Source organism: Astatotilapia calliptera, chromosome 23, assembly GCF_900246225.1.
Source record: "Astatotilapia calliptera chromosome 23, fAstCal1.2, whole genome shotgun sequence".
NCBI lineage: Eukaryota > Metazoa > Chordata > Actinopteri > Cichliformes > Cichlidae > Astatotilapia > Astatotilapia calliptera.
Window position 1 is genome coordinate 9,420,605 of NC_039323.1, and position 18,393 is coordinate 9,438,997.

Here is an 18,393-nt window from a genome sequence, read left to right on the forward strand (position 1 = left end):
GCCTCTTGGCTGCATTTCTGATCAGCCTTGTTCGGCCTGTGAGTTTAGGTGGACGGCCTTTTCTTGGTAGGTTTACAGTTGTGCCATACTCCTTCCATTTCTGAATGATCGCTTGAACAGTGCTCCGTGGGATGTTCAAGGCTTGGGAAATCTTTTTGTAGCCTAAGGCTGCTTTAAATTTCTCAATAACTTTATCCCTGACCTGTCTGGTGTGTTCTTTGGACTTCATGGTGTTGTTGCTCCCAATATTCTCTTAGACAACCTCTGAGGCCGTCACAGAGCAGCTGTATTTGTACTGACCTTAGATTACACACAGGTGCACTCTATTTAGTCATTAGCGCTCATCAGGTCTCTATGGTCTCTCTCAGTTGCCCATAGACATTGCTATGGGCAACTGACTGCACTCAGACCAAAGGGGGGCTGAATAATTACGCACACCCCACTTTGCAGTTATTTATTTGTAAAGAATGTTTGGAATCATGTAAATTGGCAGTAGGTATGAATGGTTGTCTGTCTCTGTGCGCCGGCCCGATGATGCACTGGTGCCCTGTCGAGGGATGACAGCTGGGACAGGCTATGCCCCGTGAGCCTGAATTGACAAAATTAGGTGTATGAATGATTTTGTGTCATTTATATTTCTTTTAAACCTAGTAATGTATTTATGTAAAACACATCAAACCTCCTCCTTTGTTGTTGTTCGTTTACTCCTTATGCTGCTTAAAGATAATCAATTTTAATAGCTATCAAATGATCTGCACTATGTGTCAAGCATCCAACAGTGAACTCAGAGTTCATTGTGACGAAGCACAATTTAATGACGTAATTTAAAAACACACCAATAAAACAGTGTATTATCTGAGCTTATGTAGGTACTGTGCAGTGTTGATTCTTGTTTGTTTGGAAAAGCAGGACTCGAGCCAGGCCCTCTGCACAGGAACAGCCTGACTGTACTGACGCAGCAGATCCTGGAGCTCCTGGTTCGAACAAAACAAAGAGATAGTATTTAATTTACATCGTTTACAACCTAAAGAAATTTAATCTGCCTCAAGAAAATGCCTCGTAACTCTTTCCGCCCCACCTCGACAAATAAACATTACTGGAAAAGATTATGTATGTCAAACGTCAGATAAGCATCAGTGAGAGTTACCATGACACTAACCTGTGAGTGGATGTTGTTCTCCACCTCTGCTACTATGTGGGTGACATCCGGACTCATGATCTCCTCCTCATCTCCATCATAAGTGCACTTCAGCTAAGGAGGAGTTATAACATTATTTGAGCATCGTACCACACCTCTGTAGTTCGCAATTGTGGCTTTTAAGCTTTCGGGCTCTTTTCTCAACAAAACCACACAAACTGCCGCAGATGAAAGCACGCAGGAGACAGTAACTGTTAAAACACCAAGCTGTGGCAACCAGTATTAAAGGATATGTGATAAGATAGCGGGCCAGCCTCTTCCTCTCTGATGCAGGCAAGTTGTAGAAAAACACACGGACCCCGTTCATGAAACTAGGGAGGTCTGCAGGGCTCTGGAGTGTAGCCGAGGGCCCGGAGGTTGCAGAGTCGGTGTCATCAGAATTTTGCAACTGTAGCCCCGGGGAGGATGCTGAAGTGGATGTCTGGGGTATAGCTGTGTTCTTGACATTTCTGCTATGATAGTATCTGAAAGTTTGGTTAAGAGAAGATTACAGACATCACAACTACTACTACTACTACTGAGTCCATGCTCTGAAAGCACTAAAAGATACATGAATGTGGGGATGCCTCTGGAAGCAAGGTGCTTCCTGATGAGCCTCTCTGTGCCGTACCAGTTGAAACCTTTGGTAGCGTGACCGATACGTGGAAGATGAACACTTGCTTTGTGTGGGAAAAAGACAACAAGGGTTAGTGGCTGTTAGCAGTAGCCTTCTGCAGTCTTTACCATTGAAAGTATTTTAGTGCAGAGGGTTACAACAATAAGAAAACACTGTGGTGAATGAGAATTAAGTCAAGCCAATTTATTTGTAGCCCAGTATCACGTGTAAAGGTTCAAAGGACATGAGGAGAAATAATAATCAAGTCACAAAGAATTTAAGAGGCATAAAAAAAAAGAAGAGTATTTGCAATAAAGACCTATTGAGCCAAAGAGAGAAGAGAGGGAGAAAGAAAACAAACCTGGTTTGATAATGTGCACAGCTGTGCCTCGATTACTAAATGTAAGATTTAAGAAGCGTCTTTACGAGTTTCTTAAAGGTATCGGTTGATTTTGGGGCACAAACAGCAAAAGCAGCGAGTGCAAAGTCTTTTAATCAGTTCATCTAGCGTGCAACATAACTAGAGGAAATATAAATTCCCGCTTCATTGGTTGTTCTTCTGCAGTTGTGTTTGTAAGAATTTGTGCGTGCACACATCAGATGGCACACAGCACGTCCTGTAAATCCTGCCAATCAGGTCTTACAGTAATAACGCATCATTTTCAAGGTGTGTTATTACTGTAAGGTGTTCGGTTATTATTCGAACCTTTACAAGGGTTTATGTGAGCACTGCTGACTTGACACTTAAAAATTTTTTTTTCACAATTTCACCAGTCTCAGGCTACATGAAAACAAAAAAAAAGACATTTCACACTTTTTTGTATTAAAATAGCATGAAATGCTTTACTGCACCCTTGGTTCTTTTGGCCGCTTTGTAAATCTTCTTCAGGCCTTCATCCAGAGCACTCAGAAAGATCCCAGACAAGTTGTTGGCTTTGTCTCGCTGCTGTGCCACTATTAGGGCTAACTGGGTGACAGGAAGGAGATGGAAGCTGATCAACACATTATCTGATCACTGTTGCATGGCACTGAGTGCTGTTCCTCACAGCTTTGCAAGCCTGTCACCACACATTAACCCAAAGCAGGTATATCACACAAATGATCACTACTACTGCAAAGAAACAAAAAATATTGTGAAACAAGCATGTTTTTTAAGACATTCAGGGTGTTTTATGCAGCAGAGTTCTTCAACCAGAACCTACTTGATCTTGGCTGTTCAATCTGGACTGTTTGTCATTAATTGGGAACAGAAGCACACTTCCAAGATCCAAATCTGAAACAAATCATATTTAATTTTGTGACTCATTCTTCAGTCAGACCACCAAAGAAGAAATAAAATGCTTTTTTACTGTCAATCTTACCTTTCATCTTTCCAGCTAACTCATACTGCTTTCGCGGCTCGTCTGATCTCACCTCCAGTGCTGTAAACAGACCTCCTCTTCCCCACCGACCTGAGTCATCTACACAGGAATCACTACTTTGGTAAATAACACATGCTGTGGTTTGGTTTTCAAACTTATTGTGCCCAAGGCGCACCAAACACGAATTAAAAGCCACACCTGCATCATATCGTGGCAAAGTTACCATCTGACATGTTGCCAGTTGTTTTGGTTTGAACTGATAAATTAAGGTATTATTTAAGACTTTGCACGACATCAAAGTTTTCACACCAGGTTCTTTTACGCAATCCAACATTCAGTCCTGCTGCAACTGGTACAGATCTAGTTCTCTTTTGTGTAAGATAAATCTTTCTCTCTACAGAGGCCTGTTTGGCACCATGTTGGCATTAATCAGCTTCTCTAAGGTAGAAACCGTTGGTTAGGGTCTGCTCAACAGACTTTTTTTTTTCTTTCTTATTTCCATTAGTGAGTCGTTCAGTAGTTCTTATTTGCTTTGCACAAGAAAATGATCAATTTTGTACTTTTTTGTTAACTTTTGCACTATAAGTCAGGGCTTTTAGTGTATCACACTGTAATAACAGGTAATTATCTAGTAGCCTCCTAAAACTGAGAGACTTAATGCTAAGGATGTGGTTACTGTGACTGACAGCTGTCCTGACAGTCTTATTCAGGTTCAACCTCTCCACTGTTGGTGTTTTTTGGAGGATTTTTAATCCAATGCACATCATATGTTTTACTCACCAGACCATATGAGGAGCTGAAGTTTGTGCTTTAATTCTGGTGAAAATAATTCTTGGTCTTAGCTTATTACTTAGCACCTGTACCTGTACCGAAAGGTGACATCATGTAATGTCCATATCCATCTATAGTTCCTACAAAGCGCACACTGAATTAAAAAAATTCTAATGTGTCAGTTTACGAAGTAACAAGAAAAATTGTACATATATTTATTAGTTTCAGGTTGGCCATTCTTGTATTTTGCTCGTTTGTGTTGTTGTGTTTGCACATCTCTGTTGCTTGTGGGGCTCGCACACAAGAATTTCACTCGCATGTGCTGTGCCAGTGTGCCTGCACATGTGATGTGACAATAAAAAGTGATTTGATTTGATTTGATTTGAAAATGGGGCACGTACCAACGCAGTGGACGATGATGGCGTCTCCCCGGGCGGTGTGAGGATGAGTAACATCCCCCAGAACGTAGTGGATATCCGTGCTGTCAGAGTCTGTGGAGCACATGCTGCTGCCATCCTCCTCTTCTTCCTCCTCTTCCTCACTGTCCACAGACGGCAGGCACCGAGATCTGTACCCGCAGGACTCCCACCAGGCCATTCTGCACAACGAACCCACAAGTCAAATAAAGGGAAAAACTGTTTGTGCAAAAGAAGTCTCAGAATTGTTTTAAAAAAGCAAATAAACTAATAAATCTTTACTTTTTCTTGTATTTCTGCTCTTCCTGCTTCTTCTTCATCTCCTCCTGCATTTTGGCTCTCTTGGCTGCAGCCTCCTCCCTCCTCTGCCGCCTCAGCTCCAGCTCAGCCTCCGTGACAGGCTTCCTCTTCCTCGTTGGAATCCCAAGGGCTACCGACAGTGAAACCTGAGAACCCATCGAGAAAAATCACACTCATATAACGCTTGCAACACTGGGATTATCAGCGTAAGAAAACATGTGAGGCTGCTTTGTATCCATCCTTTAAGTAACACTGAAAGCCTGGGTTTTTGTGGTTGCTGGGATTTCCTGTAATAGTCATTCAAATCAACCCACAGATAAAATTAAAGTCAATTAAATGTTGCTCAGTCCAGAGTATACATTTGATCCATTTTCCATTTTTTTATTTGTGCAGTTTAATTTCAGTTGAGATTTTATGAGTTTCAGTAATCGCTCTGGTATTTGGAGAATTTTGAGGTGGATAATATTTGTCAGGCGCAAAATGTAAGAAAGTAGAATTTATAATATAAACAAAGCTTTCTAACTGTTGACTGTCAGTCCTGCGGTGATCCCATTCTCAATAAACACATCTACCAATGTGACAGTGTTTGAATATTTAGCAAAGTTAACAAAAACTAGCTTAGTTAGTTTTCGTTAACTATAATGCTCTCGTTAGCGATGTTAAAGCTACAGCTCCTCCAGAGTTAACAACCCGGTCCCATAGGAGCTACAACACTGAGTGTGGTAGGGAAAAAACCCAAGGCAACAAGAATCTTGTGATTAAAATAGGTTTTAACTGGTATTCACTTTTGATAACATTAAAAAAAGGCTGACAGCTGAAGGAAAAATTGTGACATGTAATGGTGAAATATGACCGAGGACCAAAGACAGCCTGCGGAACGTTTCAATCACCTGCAACATCCTGAAAGGAAGAGATAACAATCCGTCCAACAATAATAAAAGAGGCAGCATTATTATGAGAAATCGACAACAAGTCTTAACTACTTCTTCACCTGAATTCAAAGCAATGACCTTCATAGATGTGCCTGTGAAGTTTTTAGTCAGCTACTTTAAAAATATACTTTCTATTGTTGTCTCTGATTACATTAATCAGGAACATCCGGAACAAATGGTTTCGCAGACCGCAGATGTGTACTACAAAGCAGGATTTGAACGTATCCAGGTAAGTTGGCGGTTAAGTTCTTGTGTACATTTCCATGATAACATATGCTGCAGACCTAAACTGCTCTGCAGCGGTTTATGACTGGAGATCAAAAGGTACAAAATTATCGCCTACTGACCAATCAGTTCTCTAGGAAACAGCTTGGCTGTTCCTGGAAGGTCTTTTGGACCACTGTGCACAGGCAGTAGTAGTTCTAATGGCACCGAAAGTCTGCCTTTTCCTGATTAGCAACACAAGTTGACTTCACATGGATTCAACCATTCCTTTGATTTTGGTCCTTATTGACATGACGGCATCACACAGTTGCGGGTTTGCCGGTTGCACATCCATGCTATGATTCTCCTGTTTCACTACATCCTAAAGGCGGTCTGCAGAAGATGAGTACATTGTGGTCATGAAGGGATGGACCTTGTCAGTGACAACACTCAGGTAGGCCATGCTGTTTAAATGATGTTCAGCTGGTACTTAGGGGCCCAAAGCACGCCATTACACCACCAGCCTGCACCTCTATCGTTACGCCCACATGTTGTGGTAGCGACGAGGACACGAGCAAAAAGCAAAACTAGAAAAAAGTCTGTCAGGACCGAACTGATTGATGTCCCCAACATCTTACAGACTGTGTTACACTGTGATCATCACAGTGTTCCCTTCATTTTTCATGGGGGTGGATGTGTCCTCCGTCCAAGTGTTCCTCGTCTGCTAATTAACTTTAAACTGCAGAGCCACGATGAGTGTCTAACATGGCTAATTTCTTTTAAGTTTTCAGCATTCTGTCTATACATAACTAACCTCATGTGGGATGCATGTCCTTACAAAGATAATTCTGTTTTAATTTAAAGTCGGGGCGTCTTACTCCAGTTTTGTGTCGCAGAGCTCGTCCCTCTCCTGCTGCTCTCTGAAACCCGGTCAGCTGCTCCTCCAACAAACGATCAAAGCTCTTCTGGTCCTCAGAGCTGGGGTCCTTACTGTAGTCTTTCCCCTCAAAGAAGTACAGGTGGTCTAAAGGAGCAGAGGGGACAGAGGTTTGAGATAATCATCACAAAGAGAGAAAAGACTATGTCGGCTGTGATGAAGCACAGAGGAGGTCAAAATCTGCATGTAAACTAACAGGCTCCTGGCTTCTTTAAAGGCTTTTAATGGAGGTGTCAAACTTAAGGGACACGAGAGAAATGAGAATCACATCGGGGGCAAGACATATTTAGTTTGTCCTGCTTTCATTTTGTCAAAAGCCCATTTTTCTCTACTTAAACTTATCTCGTTGCCCGTGAGGAAAATTTTATGGAATCATCTAATTTATTGGGATGAAATTTGCTGCACATTACACCCGAAACACTTTCTCAGAAAAATCATCTTCTTAATGGCCTCCCTGACTTTCATTTCCTGTGCTGCGGTGAGACTTCCTTTTACAGAGTCGTCACTTTGAGATGGGTTCAAACTTATTTTGCTCTAGATTTGCGTCTTTTTGACGGAGCACCTTCCCGCCCCTCTTTGCTGTCCATGACTCAGTATCTCTGCTGGTGTTTGAATTCAAAATGATGATACAAATTATATCATTTAAAAACAGCCGTCATTTTATGACACATCAGTAAACGGGCCTTTCTTCATGGTAAAAAAAAAGAAAAAAAAAAGTACCCACTCATTGCCAGTTATGCCATGCTGTGTTAGTTAGCTGTTAGGCTTCAGCTGTATGAGGGGGGGGATGACTGGTTTTAATATATAATATAAAAATAATCTAGTTCTTGGAAGGTCTTCAGGTTGAGTTGTAACGCCTTGATTCTTTACCTTTTCAGACATTCTGCCGTAGATTTGCTGCTGTGTTTGAGATCATTGTCCTTCTGCATGACCCAGCTTCGGTCAGGCAGCCAGCCTCATATTTGACTCTAGAATACTTTGTTATACAGAGGAGTTCATGGACGAGTCACTGACTGCAATGTTCCCTGATGCTGTGGCTGCAAAACGAACCCGGATCATCATGCCTCCGCCACGATTGACAGCATGCAATAGGTATTCGTGACAAACATGGCGCCGTGCATTATGCCAAACACCTCCAATTGGGTGTCTTCAGTCAAAAGATGTTGTTGCCCAAGTCTTGTGGTTTGGGCTGATGCAGGTTTGCAAACCTAAGCTGTGATGCCGTAGAGAGAAGATGTTTTCTCCTGGTAATCCTTCCAGGATTCTTCCATGTTTTTCTAACTGTACTGTCATGAACTTTAACATTTAACATGCTAACTGAGGCCTGTAGAGTCTCAGATGCCACTCCAAGGTTTTTTTGCAGTTTCTTTGAGCCTTGCACTGTCTGACTTCAAGGTGAATTTACTGGGACATCCACTCCTGGAAAGGCTGTGGCATTGTGTTAACACACACCTCAATATACCACAACAGAAAACTGGTAAAATCTCTGCTTTTATACTACATTCGATAAGCAGCACCTGGCTGCAATGTACCCTTTTAATCCCTATGGAAGAAGTAAGGTTGTTTTTACCTTTTTTATTTTTATAGGACTGTATTTGAACACTTATCTGTCTTACTCTCAATGTGATTCTCATTTTCTCTTGCAGCCCTATGTGAAACTAAATTTGTCACTCCTGACCTAAAGTGATTTGCAGATTTCCTCTGTTTTCTTTGCAACCTCTAGTGATGAGCCCAAGAGAAGCAATCTTGGGTGTTTTCTCCTCTGTGGTTTGCAGTTCAAGAACCAAAAGTAAGAGTCGCTTACACGCAGGAACAACATGTTCGCTATACCACACCAGTTACATTATATTAGTAGTTTTTGAAATTCGCACACTAAGAATAGCCCATAGTGATTTGAGATTTCAACATGTACACTATAATGAAACATACTCTGCCCGTCAGCTTCAGATCCTTTCCCTTCATCATCCTCTTCATTTTCTTCATGCTGGGAGTAGTCCTCATCATCCACCCAATGACCATTATGTGACAGGCCAAGGATCTTCTCCAGTTTCACATCTTGTATGGAGCTCTCATCAGATGACAAAAGCTTATCAATGCCAAACTTCAAGATCTCGCTTAGCTGTGCCGAAGAGGAAATGTGAGCAGAGGAGGTGAAAACTGGAGAGGTTTTCATACAAAGCGGACACACAGTAAACTGAGCACTGAAGGATTCAGAGATTATCAGGGATTATCCTGCAGTGATAGAATTTATTTTCAGTGATTTAAAGCTCACAAACCTGCAGCCCTCCTGCAGCTGACTGAGCTTGATCCAGTAAAGAGAAGCGGCCTTCTTCAATAACAGTGTTGGTGAGCTGCAACTTGGACACAGCGCGAGAGTACATGATCTCCTCCACAGTGTCTCGTGCCAGGAGGCGGATCACTTTCACAGGCCTGTAGGAAATCATTCAAATATTGAACCCCAACATCACATTGAACTTCCATTAAGTTGAGAATTGTTAAATTCATAGAGTAAAGCTCAAGCTACCCATAATCAATCAGTCAATTAATCTTTACTTTTATAGCTCATTTCCTGTAGATTACTGCAAAGTGCTTCACAGACGACTGACATGCAGATATTAATACAATAGAAAATGTAATAAAAATAGACTAAAAGTTAGGTGAATCAAACTGAAAGGATAAACGTATATAAATTCAACTGCAGCAGTCTGAGACTGTAAATGTAGGTACATATACAGTGGTTGGAGATCTATTAACCAATCATGTCTGAGATTTGATTACATACAGTCTATGTGGCGCAAAAGAGAGTCTACATTTGCTGAAATTCACGATAAGTATGGGTTATTATCTAACCTTGTTCTGAAACAAATTTACAGTCATTACGGACGTAAACAGATCTCTTGGACCTGATATCTACTGGCTAAGTCAGAGCCGAGTATGGCAGCCAAGTCAGCAGTCTAGCTGACTGATGCCAGACTGACAGTGTCATGCCAAGGCAGTGTTGGTATACAGCAAACACCCCCACAATGTTAAGGAGAACAACCGACTAATACTACCTTAAAACATGAAAGTCTGTTAGTCCAGAACACTTCAAAAACCTTTCAAGTTCAGTCACAAAAGCCATCAAAGGGGACATGAAACGCAACACATATAAAGGCTAATTTACATTTTATTTTAAAAAGTGACAGATTTTTTATTGTTGTTTTGTCCATGGCACGCATCGGCCTACTTTTCCTACAGACATACTGTTAGGATATCCAATCGTGCTTCAGTAAGAAACACAGTTATGTTTGTGGTGTGCATGTAGTGCTGTTATGTTGTAAACTGGATGTGCTCGTGGGAAAAGAAAGATTTTTTTACTGCATAAAATAGTTTTGATCGCATCAGCTGACTGCGCCCCTTACTTGGCCAGACGAGGAAAAATGTGAGTTTCTAACACCAGCTTGTCGGTCCGGTGAATCACCTCACACCTGGATCAAACAGGCTCTCCTCCACCTCCACGCAGTCCTCATTTATAAAGTGCGTAACAAACCCGAATATTACGGCTAACAGCTCGATTTTCCCCCTTGAGTGCAGCTAGCCAAACAGCGGGGAGCCAGATACTGCTAACGAGACGGAGAGTGAAAGTAAACAACGTAACATAAAACTCATTGTAGCAACACAAAAATGACCCCTTTAGACTGATTTTTAGTTGTTTTTATTTTTAGTCTCCTTGCTCTTCTTGGAGTTATCGGTTCTGTCACTAGTTAGCTAACAGAAACTAATGTAAGTTTATTAGCTGCAACCAACCAACCGGTTAACGTCATTTACTGACAGAAGATGGTGTTAAAGATGTTTAACTTTAGGTATTTATTTCTTAAATCCAGTTTCACAGACAGTGTTACATCTATGTCAGTTGAGAGTAGGTCTCAGTGTTATAAATAACCTTTATATGTGTAGTGTTTCATGTCCCCTTTAATGAAGACCACCACAAGAGAAAAAAGACATGAAGACCAAGTAGATCATTTAATCGAAACTTAGGCTACGTTCATACTGCAGGTCTTAATGCTCAAATCCAATTTTTGGATCAAATCCGATTTTTTTGTCTGCTTGTTCACACTACAAATAAAACGCATGCGCAAAAGAAGACGTCACACACAACGCGCTCTGTTTAGACCCAGACCAAACAGTGTTATTTGACTGATGGCTGTTAATATAAAGACTTGTTTCGGACTTTACATTTCCCAATTTTGCTTTAAGTTATCAAGTTATTTAGATATGGCCTAATAATTATCCTTATTGCGGTTTTAGAGAGGAGCGATAGTTGCAGATTTCTGTCAGAATCTGCAGATTATACAGTACAAATAAAATGTTCACGTTTCTCCAACGTTGTCTTCCAAACAGTTTCACTGGATGGCCAGCAAGCGTTCGCGATGTCTTCTTGGGCGCTGATATTTGGCGTCTGTCTTGTGTCAGTGACGTAGAAGACTGATTTAATGCGACGTGACCGTTCAAACAGCAGTCGCTTTCTAAAACATCAGATATGTATCGGATTCAGCACCACATACGAAAGTGACCCAGATCGGATTTGAAAATATCAGATTTGTGCTGTTCACACTGTCATACCATGATCGGATATGGGTCGCAAAGGGTCAAAAAAGTCGGATTTGATGCGCATTTGCCTGAAGTTCATGGTGAAACCACTCTTAAGGTCAGCTGTTGGAGGTGTAGTGTGATGTGTTGCGACTTGCAGATATGTGCAAAATATTATAATATGTAAAATATTCGAATAACTAACAACAGATCATATCTTTCTCTCCGAACTCATCTCGTTCTTTGCCAGTATGCCCCTCTCCATCAGCCGTATTTGTACCTCACCTCTGAATGCTCTACCTGTTGATCCCCACCCTGCACCTGATTTTTTGCAACGTATCCTACAAATATTTTAAAAGCTATATATTTCTTTAAAAGAAATATAGAGTTTCTGTCTAACCAGAGGACAAAGGGTTATATAAATATTGAAACAACATAACACATAATCTTTAATAAGAAGCTAAATGGAGACAGCGACAACCACTAAGTTTTAAGGTGGAATATTTTCTCGCTTGTTGTGAACAGATCAGTATATCAACGTGACACCTCTAACAATTCATTCGATTTTAAGCTGGTCTCTGCATAATGCACGAACTGCACCGCCTGAACTGGTCCGGTTATTTCAACAACAGTTACTGCATGAAAGAAAAACAAAAGGGGAGCTCTGCACTCATACTACAGTCATGATACTACAGCAAGACTTAACAAGTTCAATGAAAATTCAATTGTTTTTCTTAATAATGAGCCAAAACACACTTTCAGGCCTGCCACTCACAATCATCCACCCTAAACCCAACGGAAATGGTTTCAGGTGAGCTGGACCACAGAGTAAAAGTAAAGCAGCCAAGGACAGCTCAGGAGGTGCAGGAATTCTTTCAACGAGAACCTCCTGGCAATGCCCTCATGTTGCTGGTTGTGAAATGATGAGTGTGCAACATAATCTTGGCTTGTTTAACTTGTTTTTACGACATAAATCAAAAGATATCGCAGACATTGTTCCCCAGCATGGGAAAAAATAAAAATATGGAAAAACACTACCAAAGTAAGTGTTAACATTTTTGTCTCGCTCTGCTGCATCAATTTTGTTGCTTTCTGTAAGCATCCCTATGAAGCCTTATTGATGTGCAATAGCTAGGTTGCATGCAGGGAGTACTCTTTCACACCTAACTAGAGATAAGCCTAATGAGATAGTTATTTTCTTCAGCAAAACAGGACATCGTGCAGAAGTTTTCACCACTTCTTTGTGCTGTCAATGCTGCACGTCCCTTTGCGAAACGGTGCGACTTTCAGGACACCTAAATGAAATACCGATTGGATCCTGCTTGGAATCATTTCTCGTATGCTTCACCTGTTCTGACCAATCCGGTGGCTGCGTGCGGCAGCCTGCAAGTCATTTTGAGGGTTGAAGTCACTATCCACAAAAATGACAGTGTCAGCAGCTGTCAGGTTCATCCCTACTCCCCCTGCAAAGACAGAGGGAAAGAACAAAAACTGAAAATTGTGGCTCTCGATTTTTGTGCACGCAATAAAGAAACAGTAGGATTGGTGCATTTACTGTAAACAGGTTAAAGAAAATCATAATCTGTGACAGGAAACATGCTGGCCTTATTTACACAGGCGTTTCATTCTGCTGCAGCTCTTATCTCCTGTCATCACTCCCCTTTCCTCTCTCAGCCACTTCTGTGTTAGAAAGTCAGCTCAAGCTGAGCTTGCAGGCTTGTCTGCATATCTGAATCTACAGCAGAGTTCACAGAAGTGTTATCTTAAAAATTGCCACAGTCTTGTTTGTGAAATGCACTCTCAGCACTTTTGGCATCTAAAATGTCTACAGTAGAAGGGGTTACTGCTTCCCCTTTTCATATGCCTAGTTCCCAATCATAACCAGTGGGGTGCGTGATAGCGGATCATATGATGACTTTCTATCCCTATTTAGGTTTGTGTTTTTTTTAGCAGGAACCAGGATCTCTTTCAGGATCGTCTTTGACCGATCTACTATTTAGGTTTTGTCTACCCGTTTCTTGCCCATGCAGGTGAGGCTGAGAGCGCAGAAGTATTTGGTATTGAGTAGCAGGGGAGGGAAGAGGTGGTAGCTTGCTCTGAAGCTGCATTTTGTAAACAAATGCCAGCTTTTTTCCCACATCCTCCTGCCTAAAGACCTGCTTCTTAAACATCCCTCTGAAATTTTCTGTGGCTAACCAATAACAGCCACTTCTTGTATGGGCTCTCCATGTGACATTTACCAGTGAGTTATATTAGTTATGTTGCAGTAAAATGAAAAAGCAAAAGATCCAGACATTTGTCTGAAGAATATCTTAAATAGAACCTATTCTGTCCCAGCTCTGCATTTCCATTCTTCTACTAGAACAGCTCTGCACGAGTTCAAAATGCAGCCCCTCAGTTCATCCTCTGACTGAAACAAGTAATTTTAGGTCCTCCACCTTTTTTCTGATTGCCGACAGCAGCTGGGTGGGGCTCCGGTGCCTCTGATGACCATATTAGGAATATCTGCACTCATTGAGTGAAAAAAAGGTTTTTAAAAAAGGAAAAAAAGGAGAACCTGACTGAAACTGAACATTTAGATCAGTCGGAAGTCTGTGCTATTGACTCACAGGAATTACTTGAATAGACTTCATTACTTGAAACGGTTTAACATGAGTTTATATATAAGTATATCAAAGAAAATACTACACCAGGGCTTTATTTACCGGCTTTAGTGCTGAGCAGAAAGACGAAGACATCTTTGCTGCTGAAGTTTTTCACTGCTAGGTTTCGTTCCTCCCCTCGGACTGACCCATCCAGACGTTCGTAGCTGTAACCTGAACAGAAAAGCTGAATTCAGCATTTATTTATAACTAAGAATAAATCAAATGGTTTTCAAGTTTGCCATTATGAAGAATGAGAATAATTACTAATTAATTCATGCCATTAAGAACAATTAATAGTAAGTCAATGAACAATAACCCCTCATGTTCACTCTCACTCACCTCTGTACTCCATGTAGTCCTGGAGAATATCGAGCATCCTCGTCATCTGAGAGAACAGCAGGATCCGATGGCCCCTTCAACCACAGATATGAAAACACAAATATTGTAAGACTCAATTTAAAGACGAATATGTGACTTAGAATATCACAGCATTACAGCAATGCCGCACTAAACCACCAGGTGGAGCCAAATAACACATCAGCAAACCCTTTGTGGAGGAATGTCAGCATGCTGTCCAAAAGACAAAGTTTTCCACTGGCTTCAATGAGATGTTCCCCCATCTCAAATGGCTCTGGCTCAACTCCTATCCAAGAAACAGACACACAAACATAGAATGTAATGGAAGCGGCTTTATCCTGTCCCACTGAAAACACACCTACGCCTCAGGTCTTTCCTGTAGCAGAGAGAACTAAAGCCAGTCTTTTTTACATCATCACTCTGCACCTCTCACCGTCAAACAGATAAGGGTGGTCAACACACTTCCTCAGGTTCATCAAGATGTTCAGCAACCGAGTTTTGCTGCCTTGGTCATTTCCAAAAGCCTCTGAAAGAAGAGTTTTAGAAGCAGATTGAATTTACAAATGACTGATGCCACTAAACAGATACTATTAGAACTATTATTTCCACTTGGCACCTTTAAAAACAGCCTACAAAGTGGAAAAAGCCAAAATCAAACAACAACAAAATCAGTGTAAAGTTATAAGACATGAAACAAGGACATAAGGACATAACAAAATGCCTTTGTTATGAGTTTTTGGTGGTTCTCAAATGTAACTTAACACCCGAGTGTTTCTTAGATGTAGACTAGTTGGTTAGTCTCATTTTTGTTCCTCGTTTAGTTGACTGAGAAATTAGTTGCCAGGAACATCCCTAGGAAAACTAGTAAACTAATAATAAAAGCTATGAAGCAACCATGAGAGCTCAGAATATTCGTGCCTTGATCACCTTCAGGTTTATTCATCGACTTTGGAACAGACAAAAAAATAGCACATTTCTCCTACACAGCTGGAGACCAGACCCAGAAGTTCTTTAAGGTGATGAGTAAAACCTTAAAACCAACTCTAAAATAGAGAGAACTGATAGAGAGAAGTCAGGATTTAGTGTCTGTTATGCCAACTGTAAAAATCAGTGATAAGCTGAGCTGGTGCTTTCTTGCTAATGCTATAAGTAAAGAGGCAGGGTAAGTACTGCAGAGAAAATGCATTTATAAATGACACAGCACACCATAGCGCCCAAGTCTCACCCAGATCCTTCATCAGAACAGCTTTGTAGTATTTCTTCTGCAGAGCGGACATGCCGTGATAAACCACCAGCTCGGTTTTCTTGGGCAGATCGACGGCCACCTGAGACTTGACTCTACGGAGCAGGAAGGGCTCCAGGATGCTTTGGAGCTCAGCAGCTATAAAAGTAATAAGATTCATGGTTAGCGTTCCTACAGTGCATTACTGTACTCCACTTTTTCGTGACCAATATTCACCCATTATATTTCAAAACATTTATTTGGATATGGAGAGACGCATGGACTCAGAAATAACACTGAATGTAAGCTATGCTTTGTTATGCTATAATTATGTATCGTACCCAACGCAGGCTGACTTTGTACATCAGAGTAAGAGTTGACAAAGCTGTCTGTGTCTTCTGGTATAAAGATATTGGGCTGGATGAAGCTCAGCAGGGAGTAGAGCTCCTGCAGGTTGTTCTGAATGGGAGTCCCTGTCAGCAAGACTCTGAATCCCACGAAAAACTACAAGAGAAGAACACAAACAAACTGATTTAAGAGGTCAAGGGAAAGACAATGAAGAAATCTGCCCAAACCAGGTGTTGCTTAGTACCTCTGTCAAAGTTTTGTGCAACAGCGAGTTTTGATTCTTCAACCTGTGAGCTTCATCAACCACAAGCACCTTCCACTTCCACCTGAGGAAGAGATCAGGGAAATATCAGCACATGAAAACTTTGTTCTCAGTGAACAAACCTTTAAAGACCATTATTCTCTTCCTTTTCTTCTGTCACATATAATTTGATACAAAGGTGGATTGCTTATATTAAAAATGGCTCACGTTTAAAAGAATGGCCCCTCTCTAATAATCTCTGTAGATTACTACAGACACACAGGCTTCAGACTAATATTAAAGCTTTGTTTGTGACAGTTTTTTCTAGTCTTGGTTTTGTAGTGTGGCTAGAATAACATGATCATCTCAGGCATACAGGTCGCTAACCTAGATAACTACAGTTTAAGCCGATCTTACTGGGTGAAGGCCGGGAAGAGCCGACACAGAGCGACCTAAAAGCAATATCTCTGTTGGTACTGGTCCTTTTTTCTGTCACCTCTTGCTTAAAACTATATAAACTTGTATTAGGACCCCACAGTTAAATTTTCCTCACAGTACATTGCTTCCAGAGTAGTTTATGTAGATCAAGAATAAGTACAAACTCACCGTTTCAAGAATGAAGCATCTTTGAGACACAGCTGGAAATAACAGGTAAAAAAAATATATATATATATATCAGTTTTAACAAAGGTGAAACCTTATCCTGTTTTGTTTTCACTTAATAGCCTCCGACCTCATATGTAGTGAGAAGAACATGGAAGTCCTGAGAGTTCGCCTCCTGCTGGATCTCTGTCCGCCTTTCTTTGTCTCCATTGTAAACCAGGACCGTCAGTGAGGGAGCGAAGCTGAAAGCGAGGCACACACAGGTTTACAGACAGCCCTAAAAGCACATTATCAAATGAAATGCAATTACTGATTAATGTAGCTCCACCTTTCCAACTCATTCCTCCAGTTCTCCAGGACAGAGAGTGGGCTCAGCACCAGAAATGGTCCTTTCTTCCTGAGAGCCCCTGACATGTACACCAGCAGAGAGATTGTCTGAAGGGATACATGATGACCAGGACACCGTTAGAACATGTAAATAATAAGCCATATATAAAGCAGCCCCCAAATGGTCAGATTCATGAGTGTGTGACACATAAGGGGAAAACTTCTCATTCAATTGAAGCAAAGTGTGTAATTTGTCTAACAAGCCACTTGGAAACCAAGAATCTCTCTTCAGAGAAACATTGCTTAACTTTGAAGAGCACTGGCTCTGATCCAGTGTATGCTAATGTTATAAAGGTGTAAGCCTATGGAGTAGAAAAACTGCATTAAAATAAATGTAATTATAGTAATTATACAAATGTCACGTTAGGTCCAAGTGACAGAAAAGTGCTGTAAAAAATATAACGAAAGGCACAATTGATATGTCACATGGCACTGAGGCTTTTTAGAATCAACTTCTGGGCACCCCCAGTGTAACAGATGCTCCAAGCCTCACCGCCTATATAAAAACTGTCCAGCCATGCCAGGGCTCTGGATTACAGGTAAACAGATGATGTCATACCTGGCAGGTTTTACCCAAGCCCATCTCGTCTCCTAAGATGCATCCCTGCTGGTTCTTCAGGCACTGAGTTAACCAGTGCACCCCGTCCAGCTGGTAGGGTCTCAGCTGTATCCCTGTGAGGAGAAAGATCATCACCGCTGGAGCACGTTTAATATAATCTCTGAAAATTACATGTAGGACGGCGCTGAAAGTGTATTAATCTGCTCTAAGTGCGTTTAGTTTGTATCCACAGAAAACGCCATGTCACTGTGAATGAGTGAAGACAGCCTGAAGTTTGTATGTACTTTGCAGGTCAGTCGTCCAGGTTAAAAATAGCCTTTCTACCTCTCAATCCCCATTTCTTCAGGTCACTTTGAGCAACATCCGCCTTCTTTTTCTCCGCGATGCTGTTTTTTATTCTCACCAAAATGTCCGACATGTTTGCTGACCGGCAGGACTACAATTTATACGAAAGACGACTTTATCGCAGACATGTACAGACATACGAGTTCCCACTGTTGTTTTCATGCAGTTTATGCTTCCTGACTGGGTCACGTGACGCTACGGAAAGGCGCGCGGTTTTTTAAACTTCGCCAAAAGTTTGTTTTCTTTCTTGAGCAACGCTCATTTCTTTATATTTTGCTAGGAAAACGGGAAATATATGCAAACATAAATGCAACTACAGAATATACGGGGAAAACTGTTTTTAAATTCTAGAAACGATTAAGAATTTGCACATTTTACAAACTTTGGCTTTTTGTGACAGGTC

The 18,393-nt window shown here is 41.2% G+C and overlaps 1 protein-coding gene across 1 annotated transcript; it reads right to left on the reverse strand.

Annotated features, from left to right (window-relative positions):
- Nucleotides 1–784: 784 nt before the first annotated feature.
- On the reverse strand, nt 785–18,180 carry chd1l (chromodomain helicase DNA binding protein 1-like). Its single transcript, XM_026159283.1, has 25 exons — nt 17,970–18,180; nt 17,646–17,758; nt 17,028–17,134; nt 16,830–16,941; nt 16,703–16,734; nt 16,100–16,181; nt 15,849–16,011; nt 15,511–15,666; nt 14,719–14,811; nt 14,475–14,571; nt 14,268–14,341; nt 13,989–14,099; nt 12,632–12,746; nt 8,991–9,144; nt 8,644–8,833; nt 6,656–6,801; nt 4,624–4,787; nt 4,327–4,523; nt 3,155–3,253; nt 2,996–3,066; nt 2,646–2,760; nt 1,749–1,857; nt 1,432–1,662; nt 1,160–1,241; nt 785–974 (listed from the first exon to the last, which is right to left on the reverse strand). Exons 1-25 carry the CDS (start codon nt 18,061–18,063, stop codon nt 852–854), a joined length of 3,030 nt encoding a protein of 1,009 aa, XP_026015068.1. The 5' UTR covers nt 18,064–18,180; the 3' UTR covers nt 785–851.
- Between the last annotated feature and the right edge of the window lie 213 nt (nt 18,181–18,393).